The sequence below is a fragment of the Chironomus tepperi genome, unplaced genomic scaffold (genome assembly GCF_022539635.2).
Source record: "Chironomus tepperi strain 1889 unplaced genomic scaffold, CSIRO-AGI_Ctep_v1 contig_451, whole genome shotgun sequence".
In the NCBI taxonomy this organism is placed as follows: Eukaryota; Metazoa; Arthropoda; class Insecta; order Diptera; family Chironomidae; genus Chironomus; species Chironomus tepperi.
In genome coordinates, this window is record NW_027226573.1 from 267072 (window position 1) to 280410 (window position 13339).

The 13339-nt window shown below is 35.1% G+C and overlaps 1 protein-coding gene across 1 annotated transcript in view; it reads left to right on the plus strand.

The window, feature by feature from the left end:
* Positions 1-13339, plus strand: part of ds (dachsous cadherin-related 1) — a 166193-nt gene that overhangs the window by 122888 nt on the left and 29966 nt on the right. The window contains exons 11-12 of the mRNA XM_070650991.1: positions 6707-7102; positions 8794-9166. Of these exons, the coding sequence (XP_070507092.1) occupies positions 6707-7102; positions 8794-9166 (769 nt within the window). The remainder of the gene's footprint in view (positions 1-6706; positions 7103-8793; positions 9167-13339) is intronic.

Genomic DNA, 13339 nt, shown 5'->3' on the forward strand with positions numbered 1-13339 from the left:
CCGTTTCTTCACCGTGTGCTTCCCGAGAAGTTGATTAAAAAGGAAACGTTCAAGAATTAACTATTGCATAGATGGGGGGAGGGTAGGATTCCAATTTTAGCTCATAATTTGGTTACATAGCATTACGGTAAGGAGATGACTGTAAGAAGACTGAATTAAAATGCTGTTTTTGACATTACATCCGTTCCCAACAACCTCAAAATTATGCAACACCTTCAAAACACATTGCACAATCATCACAAAAATTAATCTAAAATTCAAATTAAATTGCAAATTTCCCATCAAAAAAGCTTCATCATAAAATTCAAAATTCAAATTAATCAACATCACTCATTAACTTTTTATCAATAAATTTTCTATTTGATTTCATATAAATTAAATATTGATGAGTTATTAAGCACAATAAACACGTGATGAAATTTGATATCATTTCCTATCATAATCGTCGTTTGATATTTGCAAACATCAAAAAATATTGACACCTTGTCATGATGAAGATGAGGCAAGATCTGATGATTATTGAGTGATTTTATGACTAGTTTTGATTGAATATGAATTTTGATGATGCAGGAAATCAAAAAAGCAGACATAAAAATGGAGTTTTGTAATCATTGAGGGAGAGTTGAAGCTTGATTGTAGCTTGAAAGGTTGCGGAATTAGATTGAGCTCTTTTGAAGATTAGGATATGAATATAGGAAAGAGCAAGGAGGGTGTTAATGTCCATTAAATTGAATTTTGGATAGAAAACACTAGGAACCTTCTTGAATTGCTAGCTACACCCCAAAACAGCTTCATATCAAGGTTCAGACAAGTGTCTGAGTCATGATTAGTATGAGAGATACCTTCTAAGTTACTGAGCTTCAAGATATTCTTTAACCCTCTTTATAGACACTATCTTACTGAATTTGCTTGCCGTATCGATCAACTGTGATCTAAGGCCCCTTTTTGGTGGCATTTGAAGCTGACTCTATCACTGACTGTCTTCTGTTGATTACCAATACCAAATTCAACACTGTCTTTGTCAAAATCTTCTTTCCAAGAGTTTAATGGCCTTCCCAGAGTTCTTTAGCTATCTACAAAACTCCTAATAGACACTAACCAACTCTACAAATGCAAATGATTCACTTGACTTGACTAAAAAATTGCAAAAAATTTCAATAAAATTCCCCAACAATGCAACTGATAAGAATACGAAGAAGTGCATGAATTGAAAAAGTAATGAGATTTTTAATGCTCAATTAAGTTCAATAAAAAATGATAAAAAAAACAATGGAAAACTTACAAAAAAGAAGAAAATCAGAAAAGAAATTGTATGTCTACCTGTAAATCATCCTCATCCTCTCCAAAAAAAAAATATGTAATACAATTTATTGGTATATTAAATTTAATCATACTATAGCAATCGATAAGCAATAACTTTATGAGGGAACAAAAAGGGGGAGAACAGCAACAACGAAAATATGAAAAAAATAAATGAAATGATTGGATGATGGAAAGGAGAGCTGAAGTAAATTTTGTGGTAACATGATGTGTTTGCGAACGAAACATAGCGATTATGGTTGAATGAAGTTTTTTGTTCACTCTTCTTACTTGCTATGTGCGCCGTCAATAAGCCACACTTGAGTGTAAATATTGAAGAAAAAGTATGGGATAAGGGAATATGTGGAGAGATATGAAGGAGTTGAGAGATGGTTTTGTGTAGGTGAGGGTGGATAAGGAGCATTTTATGGTTTGGTGCAGGATAAAGCCATACTGAACTAAATGAATCAGATTAGAACTGAAAAAGTCAGTTTAGAGCTCAATAAGGCTGGTTAGATCAGTTTAGAACTAAATGAATCTAATTAGAACTAAATGAGACAGTTTAGAACTAAATGAGACAGTTTAGAACTAAATGAATCAGTTTAGAACTAAATGAGTCAGTTTAGAACTAAATGAGTCAGTTTAGAACTAAATGAGTCAGTTTAGAACTAAATGAGTCAGTTTAGAACTAAATGAGTCAGTTTAGAACTAAATGAGTCAGTTTAGAACTAAATGAGTCAGTTTAGAACTAAATGAGTCAGTTTAGAACTAAATGAGTCAGTTTAGAACTAAATGAGTCAGTTTAGAACTAAATGAGTCAGTTTAGAACTAAATGAGTCAGTTTAGAACTAAATGAGTCAGTTTAGAACTAAATGAATCGATTCTAAGGGTCTAACTTCGCTATAATCACAATTTCCGACCCTAATCATCAACATCTTGTACTAAAAATCACTCTCAACCACCCTGACTACACCCATCACCCATCTAACCCAGCCAATCACCTCATCATCCCAAAACTCAAACAATCCCCAACCACATCACCCATTCTGTACATCTCAACTGTAAATATAACTAAGAGCTGTACAAATATTATGTTTTGCTGTGTTGTTTTGTTGAAAAGTACCTTTGCTCTCTGTCTCTCTCGCAAACTGCCTCTTCATGGACGTGTCGAGTGTGCTTGAACAGCAAAAACAATGAAAAAACCGGGGTAGAATGAGGAGATGAGCAAGAAGAAAAAAAATGAAATAATATCGACACAGCGGCTTACATAGGTGAATACAGGTGCATTTCTAACCCTAAGGATATGTTTTCTTCAAACATACATCAATTGATGTACGATGGATATGCTGCTGCTACACGATCCTTATGGCTTGTTTCACTCGTTAAGATGCGCAATGGATTTTAAAATAATATTAAAGGCAATAATTTTTTTTTTGTGCTGGTTGGAGAGCCTTAATCATGATTATATTTTTGTTCCGATATGTTCTGGCACATTATTGAGACAGGCATCCATCCATTTTCACACAATTCATCATCATAAATCTGTAAACGGGAATCTGCTCCCGTAACTTTTCATCTTTTCATGTTCTTTTCCACTCATATTTCTTTTGATAAATCGTTAATTTATATACATACATAAACATTTTTTATCCACATCATGTGCACGCGGGGCATTTGTCTGTTAATGATATGTAAATTTCAATTAACATGTTTTCATCATAATGATTGTTATTTTTTTTTTTTTTTGATGTGTTAAAAGATAATCAAGTCGTTCATCGCCGCATAACTACATCGTCCAGTACATATTGAATTGGTTAAGCTTTAAACTAATGGGATGGAAAGGAATGTAAAGTTAGGGAAGGTTTGGCAGTTACGGAACGGTTAAAAAAGCGTTTTTAAACCCGTCCCCTCTCTCGGCTCACCGTAGCGTCATGTTTTGGATACGCCTCCCCCTCAATGCCCTCTTCGCCATCGCCTCCTTGCTCCTTCTTGTCCGCCTTGTTCTCCTTGTCCTCCTTGTCCGCTTTGTTCTCCTTGTCCTCCTTGTCCTCCTTGTCCTCCTTGTCCTCCTTGTCCTCCTTGTCCTCCTTGTCCTCCTTGTCCTCCTTGTCCTCCTTGTCCTCCTTGTCCTCCTTGTCCTCCTTGTCCTCCTTGTCCTCCTTGTCCTCCTTGTCCTCCTTGTCCTCCTTGTCCTCCCTGTCATCCCTGTCATCCCTGTCCTTCCTGCCTTCCATGTCCTCCCTGTTCTCTGCCTGCTCTTCCTGAACTTCCTGCTCTTCCTGCCATTCTGCCATCCCTGTCCTGCTCTTCCTGCCGTCCTTGCATTCCCTGCCATCCCTCCCCTCGTCACCCCATAAGCGTCCCATTCCTCCCAAACCTTCCCTCCCAACAACAAACTTTCGCAACTACAAAGCATGTCTTGTCATTTTTATAAACTTAACAATCAAATGTACTGTGCTTGAGTACATGCATTCATTTATGGCTGCTATTTTGCTTACCAAAATCAGGGGAGGGGAAGTGAAATAATTTTTTTTTGGCACTAATTTGGAATGTGATGAAAAAAATTGTCTCGTGTTTACACTTTGTCTTTTGGTGTTGTGCTGTATATGGAATTGATGTTGAGCAATGGATGGTGTTGTAAATGTTATGCTGTGTCATAGCTGTAAGCTGTTGAAGTTGAGATTGATGAATTGAGTGTGATTTTGTTAGGAATTGATGTTAGTTGGGTAAGCTCATTAAAATTGACAAAAGGTAGTTTTGTTGAGAGTTTATGGATTCATACTTGTTTAGGGTATTGAGTAGCATAAGTTAATTAATTCGGTCCGAATTCCGACACGAGGACAGCGTTACTCTGGCGCAATGCTAGAGTCTAGCCGGTAATCGATCAAATAACGACATCCGGAGTCGCGTCTCTGGCAAAGTGTCGGATTCAAGAAAGACGTGATTCTGGATCATTTGGAGGTGATTATGGAAAACGTCATCCTCTAATCCAACACTTTACCAGAGATGTAACACTGGGTATCGTTATTTGAACGATTAACGATTAGAGTCTGGTATAGCGCCAGACTTACGCTGTCCTGGTGCCGGGTTTTAGATCAATTAGCCAGCATGTGCTAGACTTTGAATTGATTATCAAACTTGTTCGGGATTTTGAATCAATCTAATTCTGGACGGTATGGTTATGGCATGGTGCCGGATTTAAATCTAATTCGGTATCCTAATCAGTATCATGCTTGTCTGGGGTCGGATTTATATCAATTAATCGATTTATGCTATATATTGAATAAATCAGGCAAAATCTGGCACATGACCGTCGTAGCTCTGGCATCTATAACTTTTGACAACCGTTTCCGTCATCAAGTAAGCTTCACGTCGACATAGTGCCTTATTTTGGATCTATAAACCGATTTATGATATTCAGGAGTACCTCAATATCTGAGTAAGAATTGACCCCACTCCTTGAGTCCTCAAGTCCTCAATAAACTAAGCTTTTGGGAAGAACCAAAAACTCATCAATTTCCCCATCCCAAAATGCGTCTACCACCCAAAAATCCCTCAATACCATCACTACCATTTCTCAATTCTCATTCACTATAAATGCATAAATCTTTTTATACTTCTGCAAAACGCGCGGCGTGAAAGGAATCTTTTGCTTTTATATTTTGAATTAAATTAATATGCTTGGAGAGTCATACACTCTGTTATGTTATTTTGTGTGCAAGTCTGTGCCGTTTTATTTCGGCTCTCATAAGTGACTTTTGTGTATTATCTGTTGTTAAACATGCACAACACTTCTTTTATATTTCCTTCACATTCTTCATTTATATTATTTTTTTTTTGTGTGTTGAAGGCATAAAAAAAAAATGCAAAAAATATTGAAATGCACAGAATACAAAGTTTGTTTAGCAACCTAATTATGTATATAAGCACAAAATGATTAAACTTAATTCAACATGCAAAGGTAGATCAAAAAATCGGCCACAATAACGAAATTCAGAAGGCATTGCAACAGTTGCACATTTCGTGCTACCAATTTGGTTATTTGCTTACGGTGGTTTTATACTTTTTGTACGATAAATCTTCTATAATTTCTTTCTATGCCTGATCTGTATTCTGTCTTCTCCTTTCATTTCTTGTGTGCCTTCATTTGGTGAATATTATGTGTGCCTACCATTTCATGATTACTTCTCTGCGTTTGAATGAAGAATATTATTCGTATGTGGATATATACAATAACAAAAAAATATGCAAGCAGCAAGTCAAATGTCAAGTATGGCAAGTATGTGATTCTGTTGTTTCACTTTAAAACTTATACAAAAGCGCACACTTGAAAAAATGAGGGAATAGGAAGTTGGGAAGATACAGTTGAAGATTGTGGTAATGTAGACGACTTTATGGATGATTTAGTTGTTGGATTGTCTTGTTTGGGTGTAGCTATGGATGCTGCTTGTGTCGACAAGTTGCAAGTATGATCACTATGTACCTTTAGGATGATGAATACATCCCCCTTAACCCCAACACCCCATTCATACCCATCTCACTCCAAACTTTAAGTCCAATTTTTCGTCAACTTCCAACATAATAAAAAATCAACAAAATCAATGCCAAAAAGCAATAGCATTAGAGTTATTGTAAGATTATTTTCTCCCATATCTGACTTGTATGTGTGTTACATGTCAGTGGATATAAGTGAATAAGAGTGTGAATTTAAATTATCATAATTAATCATTTCAGCTGTCATATTTATTTATCACAAAAAAATTGTGATGTGAACGATTTAATTATTATAATTGGATATTAAGGCTGTTTATGAATTTTGTATGTGTTTGAGTGGTGGGAGGGGTTTGTTTGGGGGTTAGGGAATGTTTGGGATTGGAGTTTGGGGTTTTATGCTCAAATAGAAGAAGATTTGGGTGATTCTGGTATGGTGTTGGATTTAAATTGAATGCGGCATCAAGTCCCGGCTAATCTGACTCTGATTCGCTTTAAATCCAGCACCATGCCACAGTCACGTCGATCTGTTGCCGCATTTGGGATAAATTAACCGACTTGTACTATTCGAGTAATCTACGAACATTATCTGAGATTGTTAATTTGCGATTTATTGTAAATATGAAGTAACAGCACAAGTCTAGTTACACAACATCCAAACGACCCCCAATAGTACCGAAGGAGTCTCGCTTTTTACGTGTTTTTAAATATAAATATGAATTGCAATATCTTACAACTTAAAAAAACTGAGATAATGAAGAAAAAAATTCATTTTTTCTACATTCATGACTTCATTTATGAATTGTTAAGGCATTTCTTTTGCACGATTCCATTTCCATGATTAATAGTAATTTATATTATACTGTAAAATATTTCATATTCATTTACCTCTCGTCTCTTTTTATATATTTTTCAGGTGGAAATTTAACATATGAAATTCCAAAAGGCATTGCTGATGATTGTTTTACGGTTGATCCCCTGCGTGGTATTGTAACGACGAAAGGTACATTTGATCGCGAAACAAAAGACCTTTATACGGTGCCAATTTATGTAATGGAATCGATGACATCTCAATTTAAATCAACTGCAGCGAATGGTAATGCTAAATCTGGCAAGCTCTACAAATCACAATTCGATGTAGCAACAATTGTCATACGTATTACTGACATTAATGATCATGCACCTGAATTTCGGCCTGGTTCATGTTATCCGTTAGCAATACCTGAGAATAGTGAGACATCAGTGATACATCGTGTTGTTGCAACAGATCTGGATGAAGGGCCTAATGGTGACATTACGTACAGTATTACAGGTAAGAAATTTCATCGATTAATTTCCTCATTTTGCTCATTTCTCCTTTCCATTCCTTTCAATTGCTATTAACATTTTTCCGCATTAACGGTTTCTCAAATTCAATTTACATATTTATGTATGTATGTAAAGTTCTTTTTTCTTATTCTCTACTCTACGGTGTCTCTTGTGGCCCCAAACTGATCAAACATTTTTTTATTTTTTTTTTCAATTCTTTTCTTAACGTGACATAATATTCTAAGAAATTGTTTTCTCATTCCTCAATCCAGTATACACAATTGATTCTTTCTAGCGCATTATGTGCTGAATTTTTATGCTACATTGTAGGAATGGGTTTGGTGATTTTGGTTTGACTGTTGTGGCTGTGGTGACGAGATTGACTTTAATTTTGTATTAAATTGAGGATGTTAGTGGATATTAAAGGATATATCATTTAGAAATGACAACATTTGAGTCCTTAGGATGGGATATGTCCTGAAAATATCAAATATTCGGACATAATCATTTCGAACAAAGTGCTGACTAGGCTGAGACAAGCTCATAAATTCCTAAGTCCTGAACGGACCTAAGCTAGTCTTGAAATGAACATAGAGCCTGACATAGAGCATTTGTACTAAGTGGAACAGACAATGATCGGTCGATCGCATACATATCTAGTTATAAACTGGACATTTGTGACACTTGCTATGAAATGTCAAATTTAGAACTAGATATGCGGTTAATTAATTGCAGTCTATTCCACTCGGGTATGATATGCATCTATGTTCAATTAGGGCTTTTATGAGCTCTTTTAATGCTGTTTCTAGTCCCCGATGTTTAAAATGAGGTTATAATAGAGAATATCAACTAATTAAAGGTTAAGTCCAGTATCAGGTGGTCCCAATAGTATTCCGATGTTAGAATTGAGACTAAGACTTGCTTTTAGTAGCCTTTCAAGACTTTATGATCCCTAAGAACCCTCGAAAGTCTCGATCTCGACATTAAGAACCATCAGTGCTTTCCAAATGGCATCCTAACTCCAAACTTCAAGGCTTCCTACAATCTATACTTCCAATCAACACTAATAGCAATAAAGAAAGCAATCAATCGATCCCTGATCCACCTGATCAACAGTAGTCAACCATTCTTTCAACAATGCGCCACTAACCCACACCAAACCCATGTACATACATCTCAGTTGTCACATACCATTCCTCTCTAAAATAATCTACGAATAGAGCAATCGCGAATAAAAAAAAACATATTTTTTAACCATTTTATTGTCTCCATTTCTTCTCCATCATGACAATTGTTATGTGGCTGACGATGAGGCATAAGAAGAAGGCAAAGTCAAGCAGAAGAAGGCAAAGCATTTCATGCAAAAAAAAAAGAATAAATTTTATTCACAAAATAAGGTCCATGAAAAAATAATATAAACATAAGAGAGTAAAAATATGTGTCAATATGAATGCTTCTGTGTTTCAACACTGCAATCGGCAAGATATTATTATGCAATGATACATTAATAATCCCCTCAGCTCAAAGCTCAACGGGGAAAAAAAAAATTGTGGCTGCATTCACTTCGGTTCTTTTTTTTATAACATTTCAATAACAATTTTTATGTTTAATGAGAAAAACTCTTTTTTTGTGTTATTTTGTTGTTGTTGTTACTGTATTAATGCTGTATATATTTCTCATTGAACAAATCAACAGGTGGTAATGTTGGCAATAAATTCAGTATTGACATGCATACGGGCGAATTAACATCACGTCCATTAGACAGAGAAACACATTCTCGCTATTTTCTACAAATAACCGCACAGGATCGTGGAACACCCGTTACATATCAAGGTCAATGTAATATTTCCATCATTGTTGAAGATGAAAATGATAATGATCCTCGATTTGAAATGGCAAAATATGTTGCATCGATACCTGAGGACGTGACAATTGGTACATCCGTACTGACAGTTAAAGCTATCGATGCCGACTTGGGAATTAATGCAAGAATCACATATTCACTAGCCAATGAGACTGAATGGCTTTTTAACATTGACAATCGAAGCGGATTGATTACAACAGCCGGGTAAGTTTTCTCTTATTTCTTATTTTTTTTTCTTAATGTCAAGATTTCTTAACAATAATTTGACCCTTTTGCATATTTTCATCTCTTTTGTGACTTGAGAGAGTTTTATTTCCACGTTTATTTTTGCTTGTCCTCTTCTCCGACTGTGATTATGTTGAAGGATATTGCGATACGATTCAATGGAGGTGTCACAATCAATTCACTTTAAAATATGTCTTTTTAGAAACTATGAAATATTTAAAATATTTTTTATATATCATTATATGAGGATAATGTGTGACTCTTTATCTTAACGAGCATGTTTATGGGGACTACTTTGTAAATTGTGAGGCTTTTAATAGCTTGTATTGAGTATGTTGGGATTAAATGATGAAAAATGGTCAATTTAACGTTTTATGGGATTTTTAACTGGCTATATGAAGCTTATTTAGTGTCCTAATAGCCTTGTAAAACTCATTTGACCTTTGTCAGACTCTTGAGAGCCTTGAGAGACTTCTAAGAGCCTTGACAGACTCCTAAGAGCCTTGACAGACTCCTGAGAGCCTTGACAGACTCATAAGAGCCTTGACAGACTCATAAGAGCCTTGACAGACTCATAAGAGCCTTGACAGACTCATAAGAGCCTTGACAGACTCATAAGAGCCTTGACAGACTCATAAGAGCCTTGACAGACTCATAAGAGCCTTGACAGACTCATAAGAGCCTTGACAGACTCATAAGAGCCTTGACAGACTCATAAGAGCCTTGACAGACTCATAAGAGCCTTGACAGACTCATAAGAGCCTTGACAGACTCATAAGAGCCTTGACAGACTCATAAGAGCCTTGACAGACTCATAAGAGCCTTGACAGACTCCTCAGAGCCATGACAGACTCCTAGAAACCTTAACAAGCTCGTCATTGCTCAGAAAAATTCCAAAAAGCATCAGCACATTTTCTAAGAATTAATTCACAACTTCACATCCGATCAGCAACATAAATCGTAAAATATAAAATTTATTTGAACATTCATATGCAAAAAAAGACTATGAACATTGAACAGCACAGCAACAAAAAGAGAGATTTAAATGCATGTAAGAATAAATCTCTTGAATATTCCACGTCTTCAACTATCTTTTTCAATGTCGCCAATTGCCATTCAAAATAATAAAATTGAAGTAACAAAGCAAATAAATGCAGCAGAAATAATAAAAAATAATTTTATTATATGCAAATTGTATATTTTGGCAATAACTTCTGTTTCCATATAATTTGTAAATGCAGTTTTGATATTTTTTGTTTTGTTTACTATTGATCTCGAACAATGAATGTACAGTAGAAGAGGAAGGATAAGAATGTAAGAAGAGTCGTTTTTATATGTACGCATTTGAATTGGAAGCTTCGAATTGTCATTTGAAAATTAAATACACATTTTTTTTTTATTATTTCTTTTATTGAATATTATTTGATATTATTTGTGGAATGTTAGGGGGTCTGAACAGCACAGCAACAAAAAAAGAGATTTAATCGAATTTTTATGGAAATTTTAAGGTTGAGTGTGTTCTGTAAAGCATATTTCATGCATGTCTCATGTATAAAGACAGAATTACTGGAACAATTAATATGTCAAGCTCCGAGCGACATAAATGGAAGTCGATTCTATTTACCAGCTATTTGGATCAAACACGGAGGTGGTTTAAATTGCAAGAAGAGTCGTTTTTATTGTACGCATTTAATTGGAAGCTTCGAAAAGGGGTTTCAGTTGGGAATTAAATGATGAATACTTCCTCTTATTATTTCTGACTATATAGATCAATTGTGAATTCATAGATCTTCATAAATGTCGCTTATGTTAGGGGGTCTTTCCAGCTTCCGGAGATTTTATTGCCAATTCACGAAATTTTCAGATTCTGATCCATGGCATATTTCATGCATGTTTCATGTATAAAGACAGAACTACTTGTACAATTAATATGTCAAGCTCCAAGCGACATAAATGGTAGTCGACTCTATTTGCCAGCTATTTGGATCACTGATCACTGACTACAGTTTACCGACTCCCAATTTCAGGTGCCAATTCCTGATTTCAATAAGCTCTATCGCTGATTATTGTCTGTCAATTCTTGATTTTAAGTTAGATGAAGCTCTCCTCACCCTGATTATCTGACAGTTAACTCGAAAGGTTAAGGCTGGGACTAGAAATGGTCAAAAATAAAGGTCCAGGCTGGTATTGATTTTTCCTGAATCTTGATTTCATCGAATTTGTTCTAAACCAAAGTCAAGCTGCCCTGAGGTTAGATTTTTGGTCATTTCAACGTTATCTGGCTTCTAAGTAAACAACTTCAGTGTCAGTACTCAGCATCTCAATTCCTCTCCATAGCAACAATCCCAAAGAACTCTCCCTCATTCATCATCAACAAAATTTAAACAAATGCGAATCCAAAATAATCAAAATTTTCATTGCATTCCCGAAAAAGACGACAAAAATTCTTGATAAAGGTTATTGGTTATTGTTGTCTAGATATTTTGAATGGCTTCCTCTCTAAAAACACAGCCAACATTCATACATAAGTGAATCTGGACAAGATGGAAGTAAGAAGAAGAAATGAGCATATAAATATTATTGAATTGTGGTTTTTATCATTTATGCGCCTCGATCGGGATCAATGAAATGAAATGAAAGTTAATATTTTGTTACGAATGTGAGTCCGCAGAACGACGGAAGAAGAAGAAGTCCAAAAAAATATATATAAATGTATCAATATTAAATAGAAAGATTGCATTTCATGCATCAATTTCTTTTAACACTTTCCCTCATCATCACACAACGGGTCTTGTTTTCGGCGACATGAATTTTTTTCATTTTTTTTGGCTACTTCTTTCCATTACAGACTCAGTTCTCGTATTTTTTTATTCATATTCATTAATGGCTTCATATCACGGCTCAGGTTTATTGCACTTTTTGTTCTCAAAAGTCTTAATTCCATGTTTTTCGTTCAGTGGAATGACTGTACGAAATGGCTGAAGACGGAGATGGAAGAAATTATAAAGAAAAGAGAGTTCTGTGTCTGTACAACAGCCAAAATTTAATAATAATTCAATATTTTTGTTTCATTCTCTTGTTTTTAACTTTTTCTACCAATTCATAATTTATTCGTCTTATATTATTGGCTTGGCTGTTGTTAATGTTGTAAGACTTTTCTGCTCTTCATCGAATGAATAATTTTTTTTTTCATTTTTGGAAGCTGAATTTTTGAGATTTATGAATGAGAATATGGATTGGCAGTTTGGCTTGCAGCTGTTATTTGGGGCGATTAGAGCAAAGCTTCAAGTCGATTCCAATTTTGTTTGGATCACGTTTGATTTTGTTAGCATACCCCTTTAATATTCAGAGTCTAGAATTTCATAAGGAATCAGAATGACTTAAGTCGACTTTTCCATACAAAATAAGGCTAACTTCTTCGATCTCTGTTCTCAAGGGTACAATCAGAGACCTGAATCAGCCCTCTCCTCTTTCAAATATAAATTTTCTTGACACTTTCGAGTTTATTTAGCTTCAGAACATTGAGTTGTCCATGTAAGCTTTTACATCGTTATGTTTATATCCTTTTTATGTCTAAATAATATTGGCAAACATGACACAATAGCAAATAAGGTCTGTCTTATTTAAAAGGGTTTGCGGGCCAATAGCAATTCAGAACAAATATCAGAAGCAAAAATTGGAAATTCTTAATTCAAAGACACTATAATGTCCATATGCCGAGTTTTTTGATTATAATAATTTCTCCTCAATTAAGGTTTTCGGAAGCCTCGGTCTCAACAAATTCCCGGGTAGTCTCGGTCTTGTGTTTCGGTCTCGGCATCAGGAATCCATACTCAATAAATATAGAGGCACCTCTACAATGAATACCGTCAATTCGGCTTTGACAAGTATAATTAATCTAGAGTAGCTATAATTTGATTCCAATTTGACGCAACAATGTCCATATTCCGAGTAATTGGTCTATTATCCTTAGTTTAGAAATATAGAGGCGCCTCTTCGATGGAGTACCGTCAACTCTACATTAAAGGATCTGAAACTATATGATTCTAATCAAATCTTAATCGGTTAAGCTAGTGGTATAAAATGTCACCAATCGTATGTCATGATTGGATTCGATTGTTCGATTAAACGATTGCTTATTGTTATTCTAGG